General features: G+C 33.3%; 1 protein-coding gene and 1 long non-coding RNA gene across 3 annotated transcripts; one reads left to right on the top strand and one right to left on the bottom strand.

The window, feature by feature from the left end:
- Window positions 1–3,271: 3,271 nt before the first annotated feature.
- On the top strand, window positions 3,272–5,365 carry LOC127096880 (uncharacterized). The gene is made up of 2 exons (XR_007792849.1): window positions 3,272–4,623; window positions 4,720–5,365. It is a non-coding gene; the product is annotated as an uncharacterized LOC127096880 (long non-coding RNA).
- An 825-nt stretch (window positions 5,366–6,190) lies between these two features.
- LOC127092488 (probable plastidic glucose transporter 2) lies at window positions 6,191–8,862 on the bottom strand. 2 transcript variants are annotated; one of them, XM_051031367.1, is made up of 8 exons: window positions 8,819–8,862; window positions 8,579–8,668; window positions 7,692–7,791; window positions 7,498–7,610; window positions 7,323–7,416; window positions 6,702–6,855; window positions 6,430–6,573; window positions 6,191–6,342 (listed from the first exon to the last, which is right to left on the bottom strand). In XM_051031367.1, the coding sequence occupies exons 3-8, from the start codon at window positions 7,764–7,766 to the stop codon at window positions 6,260–6,262; spliced, it is 663 nt and encodes a 220-aa protein (XP_050887324.1). In that variant the 5' UTR covers window positions 7,767–7,791; window positions 8,579–8,668; window positions 8,819–8,862; the 3' UTR covers window positions 6,191–6,259. The 2 variants fall into 2 exon arrangements, with proteins under 2 accessions (XP_050887324.1, XP_050887325.1); XM_051031368.1 differs by lacking the exon at window positions 6,430–6,573 and having other exon boundaries at window positions 8,819–8,856.
- Between the last annotated feature and the right edge of the window lie 11,817 nt (window positions 8,863–20,679).

The raw sequence follows: 20,679 nt of genomic DNA, 5'->3' as shown, positions 1-20,679 counted from the left end.
TTTCCACCCCTCACACTTTGCAAGTCCTAGAAAATCACCACTTGGTATACATTCATACTAGAATCATTACCAAGTTATATTTTTCTAAACTGTTTTTCAAAATCAAACGAGATAAATACTTTGTATACATTCATACGAGAATCATTACAAAGTTAAACTCTCTTTTCGAAACATTTTTAAACAATTCACCAACACTTTTCAGACAAAAATATAAGTGATCCAGCAATTAAGAGCCCATGGATAACCATGGATACAAAGGGTGCTAATACCTTCCCTTTGTATAATGTACCTCCCGAACCCAAAATCTATTGAGGTCTTTCCTGTTCTTTTCCACCTTTCCTTAATGGATAAAAGAAAAGTCGGTGGCGACTCTTGCAATCCGCGACATTGCGATAAAAAGCAAAATACCCCAAGTCAGTTCACCGTATGACAACTAGCATCGGTAATATCGACCAAACTACAAGAATCTCTAATCGAAGGATTTTTCGTGAGTTTTTCCAACATGAATCAATTTTCTCTTCCCCTAAGATTATGGGGATTTGATAATTCTCTTCAATTTCCACTATGACAAAATCCACATGTATATAAAATTCTCCTATCCTAAAAGGAACATCCTCTGATACACCAACAAAGTATTTGACCATCCTGTCAGCAAGCTGCAGTGGGATATCTATGGGTTTCATCTCGCCCATATCTAACCTTTTGTACACCGATAGGGGCATCAAGCTAACTTAGGGCCATAAGTCACAAAGTGCCCTATCAAAATTCATGTTGCATATAGAATAGGGAATCAAAAAACTCCCATAATCTTTAAACTTAGTAGGCAACATATTTTGGATTATTGCATTATTGTCAATAATCATAGCTACGGTTTCATTACCTTCTAATATTATTTTATTAGCCAAAATATCTTTTAGAAACTTTGCATATGTGGGCATTTGACTCAATGCCTCGGTAAAAGGAACATCCCGGTGGATCTTTCTCAAAAGCTCCACAAACTTTTTAAATGGTGCTTCTACCTTAGCCTTTGCTAACCTTTGTGAGAAAGAAATCAATGGCTTGTATGGAGGAGGGGCAACATGTGGTGGAGTAAGAAATTTCACAAACCTTACTTTGTAATGCTCTTTTCCCAATAATATCCAGTGACAAGAACCTTTTCCATAATTCATCTATTGCACTAGTCATATCCACCTCTAATCCATCGTTTGCATATGTCTTCAATTTAACTTCCACGCTTAGTTTCCTCTAATGGACATGAACATCATCTATCGATATCAGTATACCATAAAATGTGTATGTTCCTAACTCACAAGCACAAGACAACATATTTTGCTATTGGTTACCACATAATCAAACCTCAATAACTCTTCAGCAATGCATCTCAAAGTAGCTCGGGATACTGATCCATGCAAATTACCATAAAGTGGACTAGTGCGCACATGCTCAACTTCATAATTTTTTTTTGAAATGAAGCTCTAATATTTTCCAATTGTAATTTCAAGTTGTTATTCAGATCCCAACATTTACACAATTCACCTATAATGTTCCCTAGTATCTGCTTTAACTTCCAATGAGCAGACTCAACCTTAAAATGAAAATAAAAAAATCAAACCAGCACACCAAAGGAATACAAATTATACATATTAATGGTACATACCTATTAGTTGTGATATTACTCAAATTCAGCATTTGATTAATCCATGCTCCAACAAATTTATGCATATGAGGAGTCAACCATGTATCTTTCACATAATCAATAAATTCATTACAACCAACACATGCATGCTCAAGTTGTTGCAACCGTTGATGATATTCAACCTTGTCAATATCCCATACAACTTCCAACAAATAATGTGTCTATCTACATTTTCATGTTATTCACAACTTATTGCTTGTAGTTTGAACAAACATTTTTGTTGATGTGAAATCGACAAAGCAAATTAATTGTCCTTGAAAACACAACTTTAATTGCTTTCATCAAAGTGAGATTTCTATCAGTCAAAATCACTTGTAAACGTAACACTTCCTTAAATAGTCGTTTCAGCTTATTAAACACCCAACAAAAACTATATGTTTGCTCAGATTCAATATAGACAAATGCAACCACAAATGTCAACTCGGTTGATGTCATGCCAACTATTTAAAATAAAGGTTGTTTATATTTGTTTGTCCTGTACGTGTTGTCCATAACCAACACAACTGAAAAAATATGCAACAACTTGATTTAATTTGGGTGAGCCGCAACAATATCTCTTACAACATCTGAGTCATTTATTTTTCTATTCCAGTAAACATATATTGCATTCTCTATCAATTTAAACAAATGGTGTATCTATGTCCTATGACCACTTATATCTTTTTTAAACATACTTTTATGTTTATATATTTGTTGATCTGTGTGACATTCTCCGGATCTCACTTTTGCAAGTACAACAATATGTGTCTGAATGGAACATGACACTTTGTCAAATCAACATCATATTGTTGCTCATCTCGGCTTAGCCGGCCAACAAATGAATGGCCTTATAATCTAGCAAGTAAATCGTGGTTATGAAGTCTATATTTTACATTAATCTTCCACCTAAGAGCTATCTTTCGACGGTGTTGACTTGATTTTGAATGGACAATCACATTTTTTAGTGGCATTTTGTGTTCCACTTTCAAGTTTATTGTATTTTCCACATTTACCACAACCAAAAATTATTTTGTTGCTTCTCTCTCTTGTCTACTTTGGTATTTGAACGAGTGATGATAATCGTTACTTTATTCATAATCTCAACCTCATTAATCCACCTTATCATCTCTTCTCGTGTATTGATTTTTTTTTACCTGAAAATGTATCAGAGATATCTACATATTTTATTTTTATTGCATATCTATAAAGGATTTCCATATCTATTACGTAAAAAAAGTCAAAAAATTAAAAAAAACAACCAATCAGATAATTTATCATTAAATTTTTCAGTCCACGAGATGGAATTCTCCTTAAATAACGTCATATCATGTTATTAGGTATAAAAGATAAACAAAATACATACTAACAAATTATCTGGAAAAAAAAAAGTATCAGATATTTTTAGAATTATTCGGTAAAAAAAGATGAGGGTACAATCAATAAAAATTCTAACAAACTTAAATGAATGGTAAAAAATAAAATGGTAGTACTAAGGGCAAAATATAAATATTGTATAAAATATAGAGGTGAGAGGATAAATACTGGGATATGGCATAAAGTTTTCATTTCTCAAAAGCCTATCGCGTAACGGCCCAATGATAAAGCCCACATAAGCATAGATGAAAGATGATAGCTGTCTTGTTCTGTTTATTCCTCTGAAAATCCCACAACCTATGTTTACTTCTCCCTCATTTTGCATTTTCCTCACTCAGTTCTGCACTTTATTTATTTGTCTTTTGTTTTGGGTGTTTGATTTTCGGACCCAACTTCGGGATACCATCGATGAACATGCATGCCCTTGCCATTTAGTTCAGTAGGTTTTAGCTTTTTTTTTTGCAGACCCTAAAAGCTTTACATGATTTAGGGTTTTCACTACTATTTCATTCACACAATTGCATGAACTTAAGCATGGATGATGGTGTGTCAACTGAGAACAATAGGCATGTAGATATGTTGCTCTCTGTCACCATTTTTCTCTGTTATGTTTACCTATTGCTAGACGTCTCTTTTTCGTTTTCCCTTTATTTTATATTACACAAGTTTACTCTTTGAACTATAAACTGCCCAATGATATAAAAATAGACTATTGAGCTGCTTGCTACATGGTTTTGTTCATAACCCACCTTGCAACATTCTTTCTTTCTGGATCTCTCTCTATCTCTAAATGTATGTGTGTGTGTGCATTATGATTTTTCTTTTTGTCTATGTCTCTCTAGCTCTATATCTATCTATCTATCTATGATGCAAGAAGGTTGTGAATGAATCCATTGTAAATGCTGTACATGATTTATGTTTAGGTATGAGATCTGAGGGTGCTGTATTTTCTTTTTTTTATGTAGATTGAGCTAAGCCATATTATATAACATAGAGATGCTGTCATTGCAAGAGGGGTTTCTGCTATGGTTACCAAATTCATACTATATAACAACAGTATGCTGTTGCAGAAACTCAAATTATATACAACTTTGTGTAGAGCCATTTGCAAATTTACCATTCCAGAAACTCCTCATTTCATCATTTGCAAATTTACCCTGATATTTCATTTTTCTTTAATTTGAGTACTTTTGGTTGTTTATTTCTGTTTTTCATTTTTCATTTCTTGTGGATTTCCTTTTCAATTGGTAACTATGTATTGTGCCGCTGCCGACTCTATTCCCTCTGGAGAAATTCCCTAGTGTCTTGTGGATATGCCCAATGACGAAAGCTTATAAAGATATAGTACTTTGAATATAATTCAAAGCCTTTCCGTCCCTTCTGCCCTTTTCACACTGCCATCACTATTGACTTCTTTTTCTTCTTCTTCTTATACACTGTTGTTGCCATTATTACTATTATTATTATTATTATTATTATTGTTCATAGTGACTGTGGGTTGAGATGGTGGAGGTTGTGCCTTGTGGGCACTCTCTTGAAGAGGATGTTGAGAGGCTCTTACGGATGTTGAAAAGGTACAAATCTCACAATTTCTGAGGGCTGAGTTGATATGTTTTATTTGGATAATCTTGTCATTCTGTTCCTTTGTTGATTTTATATGTTATCTTCAGGAATCTAGCTGTCTGCCTGACTATGCCCCAGTTGACACATTAAGTTCAGATATCATATTACTAATGGTTGTATTTTGGCAATTGTGTTTTGAAAATTACTTGCATTTTAACTGTTTTTTATTGTCTTTGTCAAAGTCGGTATTTTACTTGTTCGATTTCCTTGGGATAAATTTGCATATAATTTCTTCCCTAAATGCCCGATGAAGATTTCCCTTGCTAGAGATGTTACTCTGAATATCATTCACAGCTTTTCCATCCATTCTGCCTTTCTTCCCACTGTCATCACTTCTAACTATGCTGTTGTTGCTGTTGTTGTTCTACTTCCTTTTCTTCTTCATCTTCTCATTTTCTTTGTTATTGTTATTATTACTACTACTGACAGTGGATAGAGACGGTAGAGGTTGTGTGTTTCTTTCTCTTGAGGATTGCGAGAGGCTTTTATGGATGTTGAGAAAGGATCACCTACCAAGTATCTGAGGGCACCATTTCTATCTTGTTTTTGAATATTTTTTCAATGGTTTCTGTTTGAATACTTTATTTGACATGTTCATTTCATGAATCATGACTATCCATCGAGTATCTATTTGTCTTTGTAAAATAAGTATATCCCAATATATGATATTTTATTTTTGGCTGTTTTCTTGAATTCCTTTGCGGACATGCTATGCCTATATGATTGCATGAAGGAAAATTTGACAAATATGAGAGGATAATATTGTTTGTTAGTGTGTGGTATCTAAGTTTGAAAACTGAAATTTAAGATGCTTTAAGTTTGTTACAAGAAAATTTCTTCTCAAAAAAACAAAAACAAATTTTGACATCTAATAGACTGCAGTGAGTCATAATCAACATTAATAACCATTAGGATGATCATCGTTAGAGAAAAATGGATCATTAATGATTTATCTATGGGATAGGAGTCACTTGCAGGTTGAACGTTTATATGAATAAAAGAAACCATTAATGATTCATATGAGAGAGAAGAGTTGTAATAATAGTGACAAAAATGATTATATGCTTTACAAGGTGATTTAAAATGTGTTCAAAATTAAAGGAATGGCTTTGGTTTGTTAGAGTTGTAACCTTGGCATGTGCACGGTAGGGGTGGACATCGGTTGGGTTGGATCGGTTTTCGGGCCCAAATTCCCAATCCGACCTAACCATCGGTTGGAAAAAACATAACCAAAACCGACCGGTTTGCAATTCGGTTATTTTCGGTTTCGGTTTTGTTCGGTTCGGTTTCATAATGCGGTTTATTCGGTTTTAAAAATAATTGAGCTCATTCCAAAATAAACCCAACACAAGTGGATTTTATATAGGATTTAAATAGTACAATTTTATACTAGTCTTTAAACTTTTAGTTTACTTATGAACAAAAAAATAAAACAATATATCTTAAAACTTATGAAATTGCTGCATTTTTCGGAAATGGATTGAACAATCATTGTTAACATTTGTTCATAATATGCTCATAACCGACACTATGATAGCCCTCAAATTATGCAAAATTACTGCAGTGAATGGGTTTTTGTAAGAAGCTCTAGTCTTGGGGAAGAAGTGCTATCTCAATTTCTTGAAGTGATTTCCCTTTGGTTTCCACCACATTTCTTTTTACAAAGATTACTGCCATCATTGAGATAAACAGGAAAAAAAAATTAGCATTTGAGAATACAACAACTTAATGCTATTAGAATGAAAATGAAACTGTACCTGTCAAATTAGCAAATCCTATGCACACATTTGCAACATCCGATGGTACTCCAGCACTTTTAAAAACAGTTGAAGAGAAATAAAACACAGCATTTATACCAGATAGCAGTTGTAAAGCAAATAGGGTTGATCCAATAAAAACAACTGCAAAACGAACTCGTGAATAAAAAATGACTTTTGGATACCTAAAGAAACCAGTGACAAGCTAATAACAATGACACAAACACACAATGACGCGACTTTCCTAGAGATAGACATAAAAAACTATATACCTTTAGAATGATGACCATGAAGCAATTCAGAGAACTTCACAGTATCAGTATCGTCACCTCTATCTACCTTGGATAACTGTGATATTGCAAACTTTGCTTCGGATACACCCAGAAGCCTTTCAAACTCAACTTCAGCTTCAGCAGTTCTTCCTTGCTATATGACAAAAGAGATAAATGATCGAGGACTGTCAAAAGGATGATAGATCGAAGCAACACAGGATGAACATTTGTCTTGCTAATTAACAAAAACCAAGAACTATTGCAAATCATGTCAGAGATGGCTAGAAAGAGAATTGGAGAATATGTAAACAGTTAAAACTATTCCTCCAGTCTTCTATTAGTAAGGAAAATGAGGACATGCATATAAGCGAGTAGAAGCCTTCAAGAACTATAAACACAATTTGAATATTCCTCAGTAGTTATAAAACTAGATTAACAGAGATTATTTGATCATTCACTAGAAAACTAGATAATGAAGCTTGCACTTATTTGTAAATGTAAAAAAGACACATAGAGCACTTCAACAGAGTAACAGCTTGATTAACAGAGATTTCAAGTGATTCAAACAAATTTAGGAGCAAGAAGTTATAAATATAATATGAAATAGTATTAGGTGTCAACCTTGTATAACCAATGTGGACTTTCTGCACAAAAGACCATAGCCAGAGCAAGTATAGCTGCAGGTATGGTAGATACCCCAAAACAAACCCGCCACCTGAATTAACAAATTCAGGGCATGTTTGAGAAAAGATAAAGTATAAATATCAGATAATATGTATTAAGATTTATATCATACCATCCAGAAATTTCTTTGACAGGGATTCCAATAAATAACGAGCCCAATATACCAAAGCATGTCGCAATCTGGATGAAGGCCCCATAGGTACCACGCACAAAAGCAGGAGAAACCTATCATTTAATATAGAAATCACATGAATAACCACTATACTTTAATCCTTGCCAATGAAACAGAGGCAACCATTTACATACCTCTGTCACATACAGAGCAGCAACAGCAGGGCCCAAGCCCAGGCCAGTCCCAACAATCAGCCTTCCTACAAGCATGCCAAACAAGTTGTTTGTTGCTGCACTGAATGTTCAGAATATCGAATGAGAAAATTTGCCCAAAGAACTTATACTTGAAAACATAGGTAAAAACTGCCACTGACCAAACTGAAAAACATACAGGGGTCATATGTTTCGGTAAAAGCGACTTGAAATGCATACTAACTCTATTATGATATACATATACTAACTTTTGTAAGGAGATCTAAGAGGTGCACCTTAAAATCAAACTTAAGGGTCAGCTTACAGAATACCCTTTCCACCTATGATTTTGAAACTCAAAACAGGTGATTTTCTCTGTTGTTAATCTATTATCATAGGATATACTATATATGAAAGATGAAAAACATATGTTCTTTTCAAAAGCTAGCAAAGTAACATGCAAATATCATAATAGAAGAAGAGCCCTTAAGGAAACCATAAGATGGAAAATTGCCAATGAGGTGCAAGAGGGATGGGGAAGAAAGAAGTAAAAATATTTTATCACATTTACAAATTCACAGCTGCAAATCAAATCAAATCAGTATAGTTAAACCAATGTAAGACATAAAACACATGCATGATCCATCAAGCATACATGACATGAAAGTAAGAGAAAGCCTTGATCTATTAGCCCAATTCCTTAAGCCAAAATTGAGCTCAGAAGAAGATACCCATCAAATGCATTAAATAATAAAAGATGAAACCAATAGGCACAACAGTTTTTCAGATGACTGCATACTTCAGCATAACATGAAATCATCACACAGGCATTAAACACAACATTGAAGCATCTGCAAGAATCACAAGCAAACTTAGAGCAATGTACATACCGTTGACATCAAATGCCACAACTTGTCATCATGGACTCCCTCCGACACCACCAGCAGAATATGACATATGGATGCTAGAAAAACAACAAGCTAGAAAGATTCTTTTTAGCATCCCAAATTGATCGAACACATCGGTCGGGAATAAGTTAAAAATAGGACAATTGTGATCATGATAGGAAGTTTATACCCAGAATTATATTTTTATTGAAAAGTATTCTCTGTTTGGGAGTCACTGTTTACCTGAATAGCCATAACCTCATGAGCCAATTGAGCTGACAAAGATTCTCCTTCTCCACTCATCACCGAAATTGTTGAAGACCCATCAGGTTCCATCATCTCAACTAAAACAGAAGCACTGAATACAGGCTACAAATACAAGGAATCAAATGAATATACAAATAAGAAAATGAAGAAAACATTTTGAGCAATGAAGTTATCATGGTTAAAACCTGTGTATCAAGAAACCACAACTGTAACAGTAAATAAGACTATTACTGTAACAGTAAATAAAAAACTCGATCATAAGATTCATTTAAAGAAACTCATGGTTTTTAAAAATAGATCATAAAATACCAATAAACTGATTTGTTTGCGCATGCAATCGAAATAGATAATAGAACTTCAAACTCACATTAACATCAACATGATGATCAATTTCACTAGCTTGTTTAAGTTTATCCGACGTATCCTTCACCAATTGTCCAATGTGGAGTCTGGTCTTGTGTCTGTAAGTTATGCCGCGCTCTTCTGTGATAACCTGTTTTCAAATTCATTGTGATCATTTTCAGCATAATATGCAGTCATATGTCTTAGTTTCAAAGTTTGTTAATCTTATTTTTATGTAGTCATATGTCTTAATCTTAAAGGACCTATTACCTTAAACTTTTAATAAGGCATACAAAACAAATGGAGTTACTGTTATTATGCAAAATATTCAACATGATATATCGACATAGGCATACAAAACATACATAAAATAAACTAAACTTACTGTTATTATGCAAATTTCCAGCTCCTTGTATTTCTCCAGCTCCTTGCATTTCTACCGCCTCTTCCATATCTCGATAAAAATTAAACAAATGGAGTTATTAAATACAGTATATAAAAGATTAAAGCTCTTAAAAATAGAAACAATGATCTAACCTTCCATTAACTCAAAGAACTCTTGAAATTACAAAACCTGAAAATACAAAATCTGAAATCAAGAACAAAGAAAGACTTAGTGTTTAGAAAGCAAATACAAACACAAAAGATCGTGATTAAGAGGGATAAGGATACAAATGATTCTCTGCTCAGTGATGATGAAGGAGGAAAGGACAGTGATGACGGCGGAGGAGAGACATAGATAGCGATTTTGTTTTACTTTTGGAGATGAAGCAAGGTGAAGACGCTAAAGCTTTAGGGTTCAGAGGGGTGGACGGAGCTTTAGGGTTCGGAGAGGTGGACGGCGCAAGCTTTAGGGTTCAGAGGGGTGGATGGCGCAAGCTTCAGAGGGGTGGACGGCGCAAGCTTTGGGGTTCAGGGTGGACGGTGCAAGCTTCAGAGGGGTGGACGGCGCAAGCTTCAGAGTTCAGGGTGGACGGTGGACGGCGCAAGCTTTAGGGTTCAGGGTAGAGTAGACGGCGCAAGTTCTGATTTTGCAATCTGATTTTATTGGGTCAAGGTGCCAAAATTCTCCTTGATAGTAATAGTAATGTAATGGAATCGGTCGGGCTCGGATTTTGTTGGGCCAAAAAATCAAAACCGAACCCGACCACACATACCCCACTGAACCCGTTTGCAACACCCGTCCAACCCGTCAAACCGAATTAACCCGACCCGAAACAGCATCCTACAACCGGTTCGGTTGGTTATTCTCGGGTTGGGTTTTTCTTGTCCACCCCTAGTGCACGGTAACCAAACAAAACTGTATATAAACCAATGGGCTAAAGGAACGCGACAATGTTTTTAGTGGTGTGCTTGAGACAAGTGATTTAACATTAATGGGTGCGGTTGGATATGCAAATCTACACAATTAAATTAATTTATAAATTGTCTGAATTTATTCATTTGCGGGGTATATTCGCAACAACTTGAATAATTTTTGTTTGAGTATTGAGTGATAGTTTTTCAATCCGCAGATTCATTGATCCAATTCATTGATGTAACATTAGTAATTTCTTATATTTATTATTATTATTTTAAATAAAAATATAAAATTAATATCTCATTATTAATCATAATTTTGTCAAAAAAAATATTCTGCACCAATAATACTATTAAACCGATTAGTTTACGTAAATGTAAGTTTAAATGTTGTTTTTTATGTTTTTTTTCATTTTTAATTTATGTATTTTATGAAAATAATATGTCTAGTGAAATTATATATTATTATTAAATATTATGCAATGTTGATGAATTTTATTAGACATTATATGATGATGTGTTCATCCAATTTGAATTGTGTTAAAAAAAATTATATTAAAAAAAAAGATCATTAAAAAATAATTTTTATTTAACTATATGATATTAAAAAATAAATGATAAATATATAATATAACTAATTTATAAAATAGTATAATACCCCCATAATTTAAAATCGCTGGCTCTGCCCCTAACATAAAATGTCTTGATGCATGAATGTATTATTAACTTCATAGATGAATGAATGAGAGGTTTTCTAAGCATCTAAAGTTTATACATAATAGTGTAATCGGTTACAATATGCAAAAACAGTAAAAAAATTGACATAATGTTGATTGCACATATATTGTAATCGATTACACTATTGTAAAACTTAATTTTTTTTAAAAGATTTGCCATGAAATATCATGATACATGAATGTTTTATAAACTTTTTTTTGTAATGGATAGGGCCAAAGACCCAAAGAGAAAAAGAACTACATTGACACATCCCTATAGGTGTAATTTGAAAATTTCCAAATAATGCAGTCAATGGTATTTTAGAATGACTATTCTTTTCAGATATTATCGTCACTTTTGGTTGACGTGCTCTATACAATGATAAAAAGAACTTTGAGATTTAAATAATAATTTGTGAATATTTTTCCAAGTGTCATCAAATGGTCTGTCAAATGTGTAAATCTCTTTTGCAATTTATGAATACTTTCATGGGATAACATTCTGAACAATTCATATTCATAAAATAAAGTGTTCAATTTTAATCTTTTGACTTCTTCGGTTCCTTCGTGTGTTACTTCCAATGTATCTCATATTTCCTTGATTGTTTTGCAATTTGAAACTCGAAAAAACTCATCAATTCCTAAGGCCGATGCAAGTATATTTTTTGCATTCTTGTCATATAACACTTTTTTCTTGTCGTAACTATTCCAAAAACCTTGTACCTTTGGTTATTCTACATTATTTATGACGGTTGTAGAAATAAATGGCCCATCATTAAAATCACTCCATATTTCATCCCTTGTGCTTCTAAGTACATTTGCATATAATTTTTCAGAAATCATAGTATTCACCAACAAAGTATGGTGGCTTATTGGTGTTGCCACCATTTGCTAAGATTGGTTTTTGCAAAAACTATATCTACCCTAATCGAGTAGCAAGTTACCTTAACCTTCTCTAATGCCAATTGTAACTATGAGATGCAATCTAAGAGGGGGTTGAATTAAGGTTGTTCGATTTTTTTTTCTTCCGATTTTGCACTATATTCTTAATTTTCTTTTGATATGATAATGATATGTCTTTAGTAATATAAGGTGCAAAAAATTAAAGTGCATTAAATATAAATGACACAAGGATATATCTTAGTTCCCCTTATTAATCAATTGTACATCTAGTTCATTCACACCTTGAAGGATTTTTCACTATATTGGATCTTTGTACAAGCCTCACACCAAGACCTCTTTTATAATCTTCTAACGTAAATACCAAACCTATGGTGGACTTTGAATCTCCTCGAATCAAAGGACATTTTCCATAAACATCGAACACTATGGTGGACTTTGAATTACACCAATTCAAAGAACCTTTTACAACAAATAACTTATCACCACAACCTTGGTGATTAAGTTACAACACACTTTTGAATAATCTTAAGCATTTGAATCTTGAATAAATTCTAAGATAATGTTTGATCTTCTTATTCAATGTACAATTCAAATATAATAACCTTAATTGCTAAGAATTTTTTTGCTAATATATGACAATTTATGCAGGAAAAAGTTTCAACGATATTTGAGAATGAACACTTGAGATGAATTTGAATTGTTTGAAAATTGGTATGAAAGAGGTAATTTGAAAAATGATGTATTTTTACTTTAAATACATCCTAAAATACCTCTTGGATTTGATGCAATTGAATGAAGAAGTTTCATGAAAAATTGCATTGAATTGGATACACAATGGTTCAAATTTTTCAAAAAATTCCAGACTTTAGTCGATTACACACTTGGTGTACAATTACCACATTTGAAAACGGTCAAAAAATCCTGGCATAATGCTGACGTAATCGATTACACATATAGTTTAATTGCTTACACTATTGTAAACAAATTATTTTTTGCTTTTTAAAAGATTTGGCATAAAATGTCTTGATGCAGAGATGTTTTATAAAATTTAGAGATGAATGGATGAAAATTCTTTTGAGCATCTAAAGTTTATACATAATAAATTGCAATTGAGTACCTTTGCATCAAGATCAATTTCCTTTAAATCCAAAATATCCATAAGCTTATTTATTCTTGATTCCAATTTTTTTTTCTTTGATAAACTTTTGTCTTCATCAAAATTAAACTAAGATAGATGATGGATATCTTCTTCACATATTAGGCCCATACCATTACACCATCTTTCTAAATCCTTATATATTTTATCAAGTAATGGATCAAAGCAAGACATCTAAAAATGGTGACTAGTTAAAGGAGTTTCACATATAAATGTATTTTTTATATCTTTGAAAGGGTTGACCCTTAGGAATGCCACATTACAAAACTTCTAAATATGTAAAATATCTCCTTTAGCTCCTTGAAATGACTCACCACTAGCAATGACACAACATGAATATTCGACGATACTTCGAACATGGTGCATCCAAACACTCTAAGTTGTCAATAGTGGAAGAAAAATCATTTTTTTAAATAATATCATTAAAAATCTTAACAATCTTTGTACCTTTATTGGTTGTTATTTTGTTATGAATTGATTAAGAATAATATTGACATTAGCCTAAGTCATAATACTATTAACAACAAAGTAATTGACCATGTCCTCCAAAATGGGAGAATCAACAACAACCTGAATAACTTCTGCAAATGAAACATTATATGTTAGAATTTTAGGACGACTATCATGAGACAAAGAATTTAACTTCATATATTTTTTTGTCTATAATTTTAATATAAAGTGTTAATATAATACTACGTTAGTCGAAAGTGGTTTATTGGAAATTAATCTTTAAGGTTGTCTCAAATAAAATAATTTAAAATACAAAAATAAATCTACCTGTGCGGTTAAATAAGAAAAAAACAATTAAAAAAAAAGTTTTGAATTTTGAACAATAAAAAATACTTTAAAGAGGTTGAGAGAGCTTGAAGGAGTGGAAAACCTGATCCTGCGTTTTCTTCTACATTTTGCATTCTCCTTCCTCACACTCTCTCACTCATTTCTTCGTTTTATTTATTTTTATTTTATTTTGGCTTTTTAATTTTTGGACCCATTTTCGGATACCATCGATGAACATCCACGCCCTCATCAGGTTTTACACTTTTTCTTGCAATGTTCATAGAAATGCAAACCCTAAAAGCTTTACACAGTACCATGATTTAGGGTTTTCACTACTATTTTCATACACACAATGGCATGAGCTTTTGGCATGGTTAAACATTGATGATCATGTTTCAACTGAGAATAATAGTAGATATGATGTTCCCTGTGATCATTTTTCTTTGTTTTGGTTTCTTGATTTATTCATTTCAACAACTTGTGTTATTATATTTATAAAAAAAAACTGGCTAGTGTTATATCAATCCATTAATTTGCTCGTTTTTCTATTACCAATTGCTAGGGGAATATTATATTACACAAGTTTACTCTTTGAAACATAAATTGAAAATGTATCAAGTTTTATTCTATGATATGATATGATATGATATGCTGCCCAATGATGTAAAAGTAGACTATTGAGCTGCTTGCTACATGGTTTTGTTCATAACTCACCTTGCAACATTCTTTCTTTCTGGATCTCTCTCTATCTCTAAATGTGTGTGTATGTGAATCATGATCTTTCTTTCTCTCTCCGTCTCTCTCTCTGGATATCCATATCTATCCATCTATCTATGATGCAAGTTGCTTGTGGATGAATCCATTGCAAAGCCGTACATGATTTTGTTTTTAGCTATGAGATCTGAGGGCAATGTTTCCTTTTTTATGTCAATTGAGCTAAGCCTTACTATATAACATAGAGATGCTGTCATTGCAAGAGGGGTTTCTATTATGCTCACCAAATTCATATTGTATTACTATAGTATGCTGTTGCAGAAACTCAATCTATAGAAAACATTGTCCCAGAGCCATCTCTAAAATATGGTATTGGCTCTCTATCATCAACTATTTGAAGCTTATGTCTATCAAATTCCCTTCACTCAACAGGACTAAAATAAACTCTGAGTGTGCTATTTTACTTTAACAACAATGCTGTGCTATTGCATTTTTATATCTGAGCTGGAATCACAGATTCTTATTTCTTATTTTTTATTCTCAATCCGCAGTTATCGATTTTGCCTAACAGATTTTACTTTGCTGGTTAAATTACATATCATTTTAATTATGGTTGAATTTTGGCTATCATATTTTATCACATACTTGATTTTCCATTGTATTATTTTCATCTGCAAATTTACCTTGCAATTTCCTTTATCTTGAAGTTGATTACTTTACGTTGTTTGTTTTTGCTTTTCACTTTTAATTTCTTGTGGATTTCCTTCTCAATTGATGACTACTTATCATGCTGACTCTATTCCCTTTGGAGAAATTCCCCATTGTCTTATGGTTGCGCCCAATGATGACAAATGCTTACAAAGATATGGTACTCTGAATTATATCCAAAGCCTTTCCGTCCCTTCTACCCTTTTCACACTGCCATCACTATTGACTTCTTTTCCTCTTCATCTATTTCTTCTTCTTCTACACCGTCGTTGCCATCACCATCCTTATTATTATTATTATTAGTAGTAGTAGTAGTAGCAGCAGCAGCAGCAGAGGCAACAGCAGCAACAATAGCATTCATAGTGGCAGTGGGTTGAGATGGTGGAGGTTGTGCCTTGTGGGCACTCCCTTGATAGATGTTGAGAGAGGCTTTTTATGGATGTTGAAAAAGTACAAATCTAACAATATCTGAGGGCTGAGTTGCTATCTTTTGTTTGGATAATCTTGTCAGTTGGTTCTTTTCTTCATTTACTTTATGGCATCTTCAACACTCTAGCTGCCTGCCTGACTATGCCCCAGTTAAGGAGAGGTGAAGTGTTTAGGTGCTCTTTCCTGTCCTACTAATTTCCTTAAGTTTACTCTGTCCTATATTTTTGCAGGCTGACATGCAATAATTGGCTCTCATTCACCTATTTCCACTTTTAAAGGAGCTATAGTTAATGTCCAGAACAAATGTACAAGTACTCTCGCTTTCATATCTTCTTGAACTGCTAAAAACTTTCAATATTGACATATTTATTGTCTAAGGGAGTCAATGGTATGTTTAACAGTTGATTTCAGTTTAACTCTGATGGGATGTGTTAAACTTTCTCTTTGAAGTTAGTGTTTGTTATTTCTCTGTCGTTGTATTTTGGCTATTGTGTTTTGGAAATTACTTGGATTTTCATTGCTTTATTGTCATTATCAAATTCGGCCAATATTTTTATTAATCTTAAACATTGAATACATTCTCAATTTTCACTTAGTGTAGATTTCCTTTACCATCAAACACAATTTATTTTATTTGTTCGATTTCCTTGGGATAAATTTGCATATGTCATATTCCCTTCATTCAACAGGACTAAATCAAACTCTGAGTGTGCCACTATTGCTCTTTTATTTCTGAGCTAGAACCACAAATTCTTATTTCTTATTTTTTATTCTCAATCTGCATTTATTGTTTATGTTAAGAGTCCCACATCGGATAATATATGGCATGAACATATGTTTATAAGTGGGGACAGTCCTCACTCTACCAACCGGTTTTGTAGGGTTGAGTTATGCCCAACCACATTTCTTAACATGGTATCAAGATTATGGTTGAATTTTGGCAATCATTTATTAAATACTTAGTTGTTGTTGTACTTGATTTTCCAATGTGTTATTTTCATCTGCAAATTTACCATGCTATTTCCTTCTTCTTGAAATTGATTTCTTTAACTTGTTTATTGCTGTTTTTCACTTTTCACTTGTGGAATTCCTTCTCCATTGTTGACTACCTACTATGCTAACTCTATTCCCTCTGGAGAAATTCCGTAGTATCTTATGGATGTGCCCAATGATGACAAATGCTTATAAAGATATAGTACTATGAATATATTCAAAGCCTTTCCATCCCTTCTGCTCTTTTCACACCGCCATCACTATTGACTTCTTCTTTTTCTTTTTCTTCTTCTTCTACTCTGTCATCGCCATCATCATCATAATCATCGTTGTTATTATTATTATTATTATTCGTAGTCACAGTGGGTTGAGATGGCGGAGGTTGCGCCCCTTGGGCACTCCCTTGATGGGGATGTTGAGAGGCTTTTATGAATGTTGAAAAAGTACAAATCTAACAATATCTGAGGGCTGAGTTATTATCTTTTGTTTGAATTATCTTTTCAGTTGGTTCCTTTCTTCATTTATTTTATCTCATCTTCAAGACTCTAGCTGCGTGCCTGACTATGTCCCAGTTGAGGAGAGGTGAAGAGTTTATGTGCTCTGTAAAAAAAAACTATTGAGCTGCTACATGGTTTTGTTCATAACCCACCTTGCAACATTGTTTCCGGGTCTCTCTCAATGTGTGTGTGTGTATGTATGTATGTATCATTAAATTTCTTTCTCTCGGCCCTCGCTCTGGATATCTATATCTATATCTATCTATGATGCAAGAAGGTTGTGATTTAATCCATTGTAAATGCTGTACATGATTAATGTTTAGGTATGAGATCTGAGGGCACTGTCTTTTATTTTTTCTGTCAATTGAAGTAATAGTTGTTGCAAAAGGGGTTTCTGCGCTATGCTTAACAAATACATACTCTATTACAATAGTATGCTGTTGCAGAAACTCAACATCTCTAGTACATTAGCCCAGAGACATCTGAAGTATAATAAAATACATTTGGTGTTGATAATATGCCAAGTTTTTCAATTGATCACTGCTTACTCAATTCCCTATTGTGTGATGTCTATATGTCCCATGATGAATGCTTGTTAAGATATGTTACGCTGAATAATATTCAAAGCCTTTCCGTCCCTTCTACCTTTCTTCACACTAATGTCACTACTGTCTTCTTCTTCTTCTTCTTCTTCTTCTTCTTCTTCTTCTACATTGTTGGTGCCATCTTCATCATTATCTTCTTCATCAACATTATTATTATTATTAATTAATTAATTACTCAGTGATAGTGGGTCGAGATGGTAGAGGTTGTGCCTTGTGTGCACTGCCTTGATGGATGTTGAAAGGCTTTTATGAATGTTGAAAAAGTACAAATCTAACAATATCTGAGGGCTGAGCTGCTACCTTTTGTTTGAATCATCTTATCAGTGTTCTTTTGTTAATTTGTTTTAAATGTTATCTTCAGGACATAGCTTGAGGAGAGTTGGTGAGAAGTTTAGGCGCTCTTTCCTATATTTACCAATTTCTCTAATTTACCATGTCCTCTTTTCTTTGCAGTTTGTCATGTCATAATTGGCTTTCATTCACTCATTTCCACTTGTAAAGGAGCTCTGTAGTTAATGTCCAGAACAAATGTGCAAGTACTCTCGCTGTCATCTCTTCTTGAACCGCTAATAAACTTTCAATGTTGACATATTTATTAATTAGAGAGTCAATGTTATTTTAAACTTGGATGTGACGTGCTATAGTTTCCATTGAATATAATGTTTCTTATTCATCTGTGGCTTCATCTAGATATCTACGGTAGGGTGGCAAATTTATTTCTTAGTTTTGGCTGTTAATCCCACGGTTCATATATACTTATGGTTGTATCTTGGTTCTTGTGTTGTATAATAGTTACTTGGGTTTTCCCTGTTTTATTGTCATCAATAAATTCAACCATTTTCTCTTTATCTTAAACTGTTGAATTGTTCCTCAATTTTCATGAAGTGTAGATTTGCTTGACCATAAAAGAGAACTAATATTACTTCTTCAATTTCCTTGGGATAAATTTGCATATGGTAGGGTGGCAAATTTATATCCCTTATTTTTGGTTGTCCATCTACACTTCTCATTTATACTTGATGTATTTTCTTCTTGACAGATTAGGTTTAGATATCATATTACTAATGATTGTATTTCCGCCATTTTTTTAATCTTAAACTATTGAATACATTCTCAATTTTCAATTAGTGTAGATTTGCTTTACCATCAAACACAACTTATTTTACTTGTTCGATTTCCTTGGAATAAATGTGCATATAATTTCTTCCCTGTATGCCCCATGATGATTTTTCCCTGCTAAGCATGTTACTCTGAATATCATTCACAGCTTTTTCCATCCACACTGCCTTTCTTCCCACTGTCTTCACTTCTAACTATGCTGCTGCTTCTGATGTTGTTGTTGTTGATGTTCTATTTTCTTTTCTTCTTCGTCTTCTCAGTTTTATTGTTGTTGTTATTACTACTGCTGACAGTGGGTAGAGACGGTAGAGGTTGTGTGATTCTTTCTCTTGTGCACCGCCTGATGGATGACGAGAGGCTTTTATGGAAGTTGAAAAAGTACTAAACTACTAAATATCTGAGGGCACAGTTTCTATCTTGTGTTTGAATAACAGCTTTTTATAGTCACAGACCGAACTGTTTGGTTCTGTGTTTATTTTTTATTTTGACTGTTTTCTTGGACCAATATTTCGAATATCATCAATGAATATGCACACTCTTAGCCATGAACGCAGCAGCTGTTACCATTTGCCTACACTGTTTCAAGAAATGCACTTCCTAAAAGCTTCACACATTAAGCAATGTTGGATTTTCTGTAATATTTGATTCTTGGAGATAATAATGCACAGGAGATGCACACCCTAATATTTGGTGTCACTAATATGCTGAGTTTTTCTTACTGTCCTAGGTCAGGTATTGGCCCTCTGCTATCAACTTACTTGTGCATTAAGTCTATCATTCCCTTTGCCCGATATAATGACTGAAATGAACTCTATGGCGATGCTTTTTGCTATTAACGACAATGGTTGGATGTTGTATTTTTATTTGAGGTACAATCACAACTTTTTATTCATTTTCTTTTTACTAAATTGGCAGGCTAAGCTAGGTATCATTTTAATTGTGATTTTATAATGTATTATTTTCATTAGCAAATTTACCCTTATATTTACTTTGCCTTGGAATTTCAAGTACTTCTTTAATAAGCTTATTGCTACTTTTCTCTTTTCATTTCTTGTGGATTTGTTTTTCAATGGATGACTTCCTATATGCTTATTCAATTCCCTATTGTATCATCTCTATATGTCCAATGACGAATGATTGTTAAGATATGATACTCTGAATAATATTCAAAGCCTTTCCGTCCCTTCCGCCTTTCTTCACACTAATGTCACTATTTCTTCTTGTTCCCTTTCTTCTACACTGTTGTCGCCATCTTCAATGTCGTCTTCTTCATCATCATTATTATGAATATTATTTAATTAATCAGTGACACTAGGTCGAGAAGGTGGAGGCTGTGCCGTGTTTGCCTTGCCTTGATGGATGTTGAGAGGCTTTTATGGATGTTGAAAAAAGTACAAATCTAACAATATCTGAGGGCTGAGCTGCTACCTTTTGTTTGGATAATCTTATCAGTCGGTTCTTTTGTTCATTTACTTTAAATGTTATCTTCTGGACACTAGCTACATGACTATGCCCTAGTTGAGGAGAAGTTGTGAAAAGTTTAGGTGCTCTTTCCTGTCTCTACCAATTTCTCTAATTT

The sequence above is a fragment of the Lathyrus oleraceus genome, chromosome 6, assembly GCF_024323335.1.
Source record: "Lathyrus oleraceus cultivar Zhongwan6 chromosome 6, CAAS_Psat_ZW6_1.0, whole genome shotgun sequence".
Taxonomy (NCBI): Eukaryota; Viridiplantae; Streptophyta; class Magnoliopsida; order Fabales; family Fabaceae; genus Lathyrus; species Lathyrus oleraceus.
This window is presented reverse-complemented; position numbering and strand designations above follow the sequence as displayed.

What these genes read in the sequence shown, in the direction of transcription:
- LOC127092488 (XM_051031367.1), bottom strand. Translation starts at nt 7,766, where the DNA reads ATGCTTGTAGGAAGGCTGATTGTTGGGACTGGCCTGGGCTTGGGCCCT. An exon ending in TCATGGTCATCATTCTAAAG is followed by an intron (nt 6,574 to 6,701) that starts GTATATAGTTTT and finishes TTCGTTTTGCAG; the next exon opens with TTGTTTTTATTGGATCAACC. An exon ending in AGGATTTGCTAATTTGACAG is followed by an intron (nt 6,343 to 6,429) that starts GTACAGTTTCAT and finishes CAATGATGGCAG; the next exon opens with TAATCTTTGTAAAAAGAAAT.